At 31.6% G+C, this 9,032-nt stretch overlaps 1 protein-coding gene across 1 annotated transcript; it reads right to left on the bottom strand.

Moving 5' to 3' along the window:
- Nucleotides 1-946: 946 nt before the first annotated feature.
- On the bottom strand, nt 947-7,624 carry LOC127127453 (calcium-dependent protein kinase 13). The gene is made up of 7 exons (XM_051056642.1): nt 6,707-7,624; nt 3,487-3,630; nt 2,811-2,963; nt 2,335-2,450; nt 2,087-2,254; nt 1,611-1,841; nt 947-1,532 (listed from the first exon to the last, which is right to left on the bottom strand). Exons 1-7 carry the CDS (start codon nt 7,344-7,346, stop codon nt 1,383-1,385), a joined length of 1,602 nt encoding a protein of 533 aa, XP_050912599.1. The 5' UTR covers nt 7,347-7,624; the 3' UTR covers nt 947-1,382.
- Between the last annotated feature and the right edge of the window lie 1,408 nt (nt 7,625-9,032).

Below are 9,032 nucleotides of genomic sequence, written 5' to 3'. Positions count from 1 at the left end.
ATTTCTTTTCTATAATCTTAAATATAAATATAAAGAAAAATGTTATTATTTTAAATATACTTCTATTTTTTTTCACTGTTTTTAATGATTTTCAAAGAAATAGAGATAAAATTTAAAAGAGTGTAAAATTTAAATATATTTAGATACTTTTCTAAAAGAGTGGTTTTTTAATAAAATTGTTTATATATGAGACCGAAAAGAATATGAGAATTATCTTAAATGCAAAAATGATAATAAATTTAAAGTATTAGTTAAAAAGTCCTAGTATAATTGAAAGATAAAAATTAAAATTGAATTGATAGTAAAAACGACACTTCATATAAAAAAAATGACAGACAAATAATTTTATTAAATATAACATTTATTTTGGAATGAAAAAAGTACTAAATTAAAAATTATAATATAATATATTATGTTTATAAAATATAATATTAGTCAAAAATCATTTAATATATCAGTGAGATATATAAAAATTACACAATCATAAATATAAGAGTTTGAAACTTAATGTGCAATGTAACAATATCAAATTCCGCCGGACGATATATAATTAGGAATATACTTTTTTTTCAAATACAAAATACTGCGAATGTCATCTCAGATCATTCAAAGTACCAAAAATTACACAATAATGCATGGAAAATAATGCCCAATTAATTAAGAACCTGAGACAACACTTCAAAGTTTAAAACTGTTAGGGTCAATATAGCACACTGCTGTCATAATATGGAAAATCCCTAATAGCGCTGAAAAAGCTTTTAATGGCCAAATGTTGCACAAAACATACTGCGTCCTATTTTTCAAAAAATTTAGTTGTTTCTTTTGGGATGGTCTTATGCTCTTAGATAGTGGAATCTTACAATATAACACGACTGACCATACATCATGCAACCACAAAATTCAAGATGCGGATCATCCTTGCAGGTTCTTCTGAACTTTCCTACAGTAAGCAGCAATAATATTATCTTGGAATACACAGCCATTCTATGGCCAAAATATTAGTAGAGTAGGGTACAATAAAATGACCAAATCTGAGTCCATAATACAAACTAGAAGATATTCACACCTCGATAAACATTCTGACTGCACTAACGAGTTTTGAATCAACATTCTCAAACCAGAAGAGAAGACGGGATGTTAAAATGATTGGAATCATACATGTCACACCATTGGCTTCAAGGCACCATGTTTTACACAAGTAACAAAGGGCATGTATATTTCGCCGTACCCCTTCTTTCGTGACTCGGACAACACCAGGTCAAAAGGACCCTATCTAACAAGGAACCAAATAATCATCACAAAGAAGCCAGTCCAGGATTTAGGAGGACTAATACACTATGTGGAAAAACAGATTGAATGAATATAACCAAACACTTGGACAACTACTCGTTTCCTAAGTTTAAAGAACCATCTTTCATTAACTTTAAGCTCAAGCTATTGAATCTCCCTCGTGAGTAATGCCTAGAAGCTTTTCTCCAATCCGTTCCAGTTTTCATCATAGCTACAAATTCATCATAGCTGATTTTTCCATCCTGTGATTATTCAAGAGTTTAAGATTACGAGATTCCCAGATCATTACTAAATGTAAAGAAAAACTATAGACTATTCACCTTGTCTGTGTCTACTTCTTGGAAAATATCATTTGCTACATCTGTACAGTCATCAGTTCCATCTTCCATCAAGGCATTCCGTAGCTCTTCTGGTTCAATATATCCATTCCCATCCTTGTCAAAATAGGAGAAGGCCTTGTGAAGATGCTCGTCATTAGCCATTCTTTTTAAATGAAGGGAAATGGCAACAAATTCTCCGTAGTCTAGTGTTCCCTTACCATTATTATCTACCTGATGTCAAAAAACAATGATCAGACAAAACAAGTCAAGAACAATTTCAAGCTGGAATGTTATACTTTCAGAACCATTAACACAGATGTTTGAAAAATAATATGAAAACAGAGCATAAGGAATAATAAAAAATTTGATAAAACCAAAAAGGCCCTCATATTAGAATGATCTAATTGAACTGGCCCAGTAACAAGTGGCTTTAGACACAATAAGCTAGTGGAAAAAGTAAAATTGACAAAACTCACCGCTTCAATAAACATCTGAATTTCAGACTCAGCAAGTTGAGACTCAGAGTTTCGGAATCCAACTTTTAGTTCTTCAATAGAAACAATACCATCATTATCAGTATCCATCTTTTTGAACATCTCTTTGATGTCTTCAACTTCTTCATTGGATAAGAAATCAGCAATTACCTGTTTTCAACCGTACAGTCTTAGTTTTAATATAAAGTAAAATGAACTTGCTAAGAAACCACTAGATGCAGTGAACCAACCCTAAGGGCTTTTCTTTTGAATCGATTCATCATTGAGAATTGCTTAAGCCTTGACTTGACGACATCTCCAAGAGGAACATTTGGAGCCTTCTTAGCATTTTGGAGCCAAGGATGCTCTGCAAGACAAGTAAAGGAAAACATCATGAAGTCAGTGAATCTATTCTGATAAATCCTTAACATAAACAGCATAAATGATTTCTAATCATTATTTATTTCAGCAACATGTCTACACATATAGACCCTTCTCCTTCAACCATTCACTTTGTTTCCCTATTTAAGTTTTTGTTAAAGAAAACACAGCTGCAAAGGAAAAAGGATTTTCAGGAGTTAAATTTTAAATTTAAAAAAAAAATACAGTAAAAATTGTCATTAATCAAGTCCAGTTACGAAAATAGTTTAATTATTACAATCGAATTGGTTGAGACTTCTTCAACTGATTTTTTGAATAATATGACTATGGAAAGTCATGAACATACCAAGCACTTGTTTGGCCGTTAATCGAAGCTTAGGGTCTGGCTCTAACATCTGCTTAACAAGACTTTTAGCGCTTTCAGAAATACTGGGCCAAGGTTCCCGTTTGAAATCTATAAGCCCTCGAAGAATAGCCTGTGCAACTCCTTGCTCAGATTCTGCATTAGGATTAACATCAAGGTAAAATGATAACAAGATTTTGTAAGAGCTGATGAAATAATAATAATAATAATAATAATAATAATAATAATAATAATAATAATTAAAAAATAATAATAATAATTAAAAATAAATAAATAAATAAATTATTATTATTATTATTATTATAATTATTATAATAATAATAATAATAATAATAATAATAATAATAATAATAATCATCGAAGTTCAAAAACACAAGCCATGAACTAAAAGAATACACAACTTTTCAGATATACAACGTGGCAAACAAGCATGATAAATGCTCATAGATGGGCACACATGAATGATAATGTTCATAGATGCTCATCCACATGTAGAGGAGGGCATGCATAAATAAATAGCATGTATAAATACACAGGTTTATGAATGTAATTCCCAGCCCAAAATGGGGGAACGCTACCGAAATAGATATAGAGTATGCACATGTAGATGACGGCATGAATATATATATAGATGTATAGATTTGTGAATATAAATTACCAGCCCAGAATGGGGGAACACCACACAATAAGATATAGAGTATCACTCCTGCACTCCATATATCTATTTCAGGTCCATAGTTCCGCTTGAGCACCTCTGGAGCCATATAATATGGACTTCCTACGATTTCTGAGAATTTCTCACCTGGAAATTTGAATATTAGCCACACAACAATTATGGGAATAAGTCAGATCCGGTAAGCAATGAAAAGAGATTTAAGCATAATGTTGAAACATGAATAGAGAAAGTAAGACTGTTCTATAAGATGGAAAAGCGTCAACATAGAATATATGATCAACCTAATTTAATATCTGTAGCGCTGAAGTAATCAGAAAGGATAACCTTTCATTAGTGGGTGTTTTGTTTGTTTTCTGTTTTAACTTTCAGATATACAATGTAATTGCTGGAAAGTATCTTAAATTTAGGGAGAGTATAGTTTATTTTAGTTACATATATATTATGTTTTACAGCTTTCAGAAAATATAACAAGTCTCCATGTTTTATTAGTTTCCTTTTTAATGTACTCTGAATCCTTTCCAGTATTAAAATAGTAAACATTGTGTATAGTGGATTACCTCAAAGAAATCAATAAAAAATTGCTTATCCCAATAATTAATACCAGAATAATTGGCCTATTAAGTTGAAATAATAAAAATAGTAAGTGAGCTATTCAGAATAATGACTACCCACATTGATTTTATTTTCAAAATTTTCTGGAGGATATAGTGAAAACAATTGGGCTATTGGGTTCAACTTTATTCTTCTAAACTTTAAAAATGTTCGCAATACAAAATTTTGACAAAAAAATAAAAATTTGAACTGCTGAAGAAATGGTGTTATGGTGATTTATGACATATCTCATTTTTAAAAATTAAAGAATCGTATGACAATTCAATTTCTTCTTTTACAAATTACAAATATTGAACAAATATTAAATGAGAAGTATAGCAAATATAGAGAAACCTTGCAAGAAAATAAGAAACTCTTCCAAAAAAGTACTTAGAAATCAGATATTTTCCAGTGAACAAATATTAAAGGAGTTGCTTTCATAACAAAACTTCCATTCGCGAAATCACTTGTTTACACAACTGCCACTGCCTGTTTTTAATGTTGACGTCAGTAAGCTAATTTTTTTTCTCAAATTTAGTACTAGAGTTTTAGAGAATAATTTAAGAACTAGTAGCAAATAAACCAAATAAATAATTTTGTTTTCATAGGTTAAAGAATGGAAGTGTGTTTTTAAGAGCTTTAACCAAACACGCTTGACATTTTGTTGTTCTCAATATTTCATTTACAAAGAATTGTAGATGGACATCATAATGAAAACAAGTCGGTGCTTTTGTAACAGAAATGAAAATTGAAAACAAGGGGGAGAAAAAAAAAAAAAAACTCCTTTGAAGCTGAAGCTGAAGCTGAACCACAGCATGTACTTTATTCCAATTTTTATCAGTAGACCTCAAGCTCCTATATATTTTTTTTTTTAAATACGTCTTAGGTTTTGGGACTAAACCAACCCTACAAAATCGACTTGTAAAGTTGTAATGTGAGAATTGCCTAAGTTTCATAAGCTCATTTTTGGTCACATCTTTAAGTGATGTGTGTGGCTTAGCTATTTCTCTAATACACCCCCACATGCCTAAGATTATTGGGCCTAGTACAAGGATAATACAGATGGTCCAACAGAAATATCATCTTAGATATTGGACCTAACTCTACCATAAAAAATCAACTTATATGGAGAGAATTGTCCAAATTTTAGTATTAATTGGACTATATCTTTCGACAATGTTGAATTTAGGCTTCTCTCAAGTAAAATGACATACAGTTTATGCATAATATGAAACCAAGATAGCAAATTGTTAATGAACTACTACACATCTATTTACATTACAAATAAGGTTAAGTACTACTTTTGCTAGCACGAGCAAAATCCCAGAACAAATGACCCTAATGTATTCTAAGACATCCCTCCACCCGCAGCTTACAAAGCATTTAATTTGTTAAGTGTCAAATGGATATAAACTATAAAACAAAGAACACCAGCCCATCTCCATAGAAAATAAGAAACCAGCACCTGCCCCTTACCCTGAATCATAAATACTGGCAATGATGCTGCCGAATATCTCCTAGATTCTACTTAGCACACTTTCCAAGCAAATAAGATAGTGTTTGCTGCTTCAACTTTTATCCCCAGCGGCCACCTCAACCTCCAAAAACGTACAATGTCTTCAAACCAAAAAACCCTGACAATCTAGGCTTCAGAAAACTACTCTAAAGCTACTCCAAAGCTAGACAACCAATTATGCCAAATCAAATCAGAACAGAAACTCAAAACAATCGAACATTTTCACAAAGTCACTGACCAAACATTGCTAGACAGCCAAAGGGAGGTTCTCAAGATTTGCCATGCTGGTTGCCATAAAAAAAATGGAACCACAACCACCCAAACATTGTCGGCAGTAACATGTTTAATTCTTAACTACCAGCTGGCACAACTAAACTGTAAATTCCAATAAACTCAAATACTATGAATTATGTCAAGTTCTAGTCCTGCTAGTAGAAGCCCGCCAACAACTTCAATTAATATACTCTAACAATAACAATCAAAACAGAACCCTCAAACAGCTACATGAAAATGCAATGTTAATGTTATTCAACACAGATCTAAATCAATTGTGGCAACTCTTACACTATATGATTCCTTTTGCAAAAGAGTTTGGAAGGAAGGGAAATTAAAAGGAAATGGTATGTTTGGACAAACAAAGAAATAAGCTTAATCTAACATAAACATCAAACTGCAAAGCTTTGCAGATTAGACCCAGATCGAAGACGGACTTCACATTTCCAGGGTATTCCTATGAAATAAATCATGTTCGGAATCTGGGATTTAAAGATGGGGGAAATTAAGATTGGGAAAATACCAACAAATCTTTTCTATTTACTTGGCAGATGCAAAACATAGGCAGCATAAAACTTTATCAAATCCAGTATGCTATATCCGGTATGCTAGACTACACTATCAAAGACAGTAGACCCACCAACCAATTGCAGCGCTCATTAACAATCCACCATAAATTTTAACAATTAAACCCTAAAAAACTAGCTACAATTAAGAATTTCTAATTTAGGCTTCTTCAAATTTCAAACCAAATTCAGTCACTACACTTAATAACAAAATAATATCTCTCCCTAAGCATCAGCCTCAGGTTCAGTTCCATACCTGGCTTGAAGAATATGGAGAGACCAAAATCAATAGCTTTGAGAGGCGAATTCTCCTTCTTGTTAGCAAACAAGAAATTCTCCGGCTTAAGGTCCCGATGAATCACCCCATGCTTATGACAAAGCTGCACTACCTCCACAATAGTCCTCGCAACCGCCGCAGCAGCACGCTCTGTATAATGACCACGCGCAACAATCCGGTCAAAAAGCTCACCACCTTCACAAAGCTCCATAACAAGATGAACAGCATTGTCATCCTCACAAGCCTCCCGAAGAGTCACAATACTCGAACTCTTCGGCAAATGGCGCATAATAGCAACCTCACGCCGCACATCATCAACATCAACAGCAGTCCTAAGCTTCCTCTTGGAGATACTCTTGCACGCCAGAAGCTCCCTGGTATCGCGGTCGATGCAAAGGTACGTCACACCGAACTCACCACGACCGAGTTCCCGGTCCACTAAGTAACGCTCCTCCATGTTATCCTTGGCCGCGCCGCCGAGAACGGTGACCGGCGGGGGAGCTTTTTTGTTTCCTCCGTGATTGTCGTTTCCAACGCGCTTGGCGTGATCGTGGTTGGAGAAACTTGATTTGACATCTTCACGGGCGACGGCGGCCGGAGATCTGCAGCAGTTACCCATGGGAGAAAGGAACGGTGGTGGATCGTGAAGGGAGGAGTGTTATGAAGTGGAGAGAAGATAGGGTTTCACATGAGAATGTAGAAACCCTAACCCTAACCCTAGAAAGTGAAGATTTGAAATTAAAATTGAAATTGAAGAAGAAGATGATGATAGAAGATGGAGAAAGGAGTGAGTGAATGTGATAGATAGAAAAGAATACACACAAGTAGAAAGAAAGTGTGAGAAGACGGTGAAAATTACGGTGTGTATGAGACTGTGAGGGTGTACGGTAACGGCTCAGGTTGCGCTTTTTTAGGAACCAGTAACCTCTTTTTTGGTATAGATAATTAATTTAATATAAAATTATTATGACTTGACAACTTGGGGAAAGTTATAGATATGTAATTTTAAATTTATATTGCAACACACCTATCATTAAATTTAGAGTTTGATTTCAACTAAGTGCTGTAAAAAAAATTATCAAAAAAGTTTAATATTGTTTATCTCATTCAAGTATTCTTGAATAATTTACAGATATTTTTTTTGACTTATTTAATTATAATATATAATTTATCTATTTTCACATTAAGAAATATTATAAAATTAGTAAAAAAATGTCATTTTTATTAAATTAACTATCAATGTTATCATAAATATAAATATAAATATAAAGTAGAAAATATTTTTTTAAGAATAATGTACATAATATCAATTTAAAATATATATTTTAAAATTATTAGTTCTAAATAAAAAAATTGAAATAACTTTTATTTTAAAATCGCAATCACATAAAGAGTAATATTTACACTTACCTAAATGAAAAAGATACTTTTACAAAATAAATAAAGATGAAAGTTTTTTTTTATCAAGTAGTCTAATTACTAGATTTGCATCTTGAATTTTTCATTAAAAAAAAGTTTAACTTTGAATGCAAATAATAAATTCTTAATGATGTGTACCAATGAAATTCTATCATATAAAGTAAATTTTAAAATTCTATATTAACCAAAAACTTTAAAAAATCAAAATTAGGATGTTAAGTGTGAATATTGATTCTCATATTTGATGAAAACGAGGATGTTGAACATTCTTTTAGTGAGAAAAGACATAGATCATAGATCGAATGTCTTAAGATTTTAGATTAACACGTGATTTTAAATATTTATTTTATGTGGCAAAGTTGCATTGTCGTTACTCCAATTTTACCAGGGATAGCCTAGGCCTTATCTAATTTTTTTTATCGTTACCAACTAAATTTTACGTATCAAAACAATATTAAAATGTTTTTAAAGGAAAAATAAAAGAGAAATTTATAAAGAAAAACATTATATTATTTTGTCTTAATCGCAACTTTGATCTCTCTATTTTTTTTCTTTTTATCCCTCAATTTTAAAAATCACGTTTTTTGTTGTCTTTTTTTTAAGTTTTAGTGTTTGATTTTAAAAAGGACTAAAATCCAATACAAAAATTAAAAAATGGATCAAAATTGTAATTTTTAAATGAGGGATCAAAATCCAAAAAAAGATAAAATAATGAGAGTAAAATTACAATTAAGCTTATTATTTTTTATTTTTTTCTTACTCAAATAATTTTATATTCTAACTTCATATTTAGAGTATCTTTAATGGAAGAGTGTCTTTAATGGAAGTGTTATAAAATGCTTTTATAAATTGTTAAATTTTTTTTTTTTAATTTTACATTATTTCT

Source organism: Lathyrus oleraceus, chromosome 3, assembly GCF_024323335.1.
Source record: "Lathyrus oleraceus cultivar Zhongwan6 chromosome 3, CAAS_Psat_ZW6_1.0, whole genome shotgun sequence".
Classification (NCBI taxonomy): Eukaryota; Viridiplantae; Streptophyta; class Magnoliopsida; order Fabales; family Fabaceae; genus Lathyrus; species Lathyrus oleraceus.
This window is presented reverse-complemented; position numbering and strand designations above follow the sequence as displayed.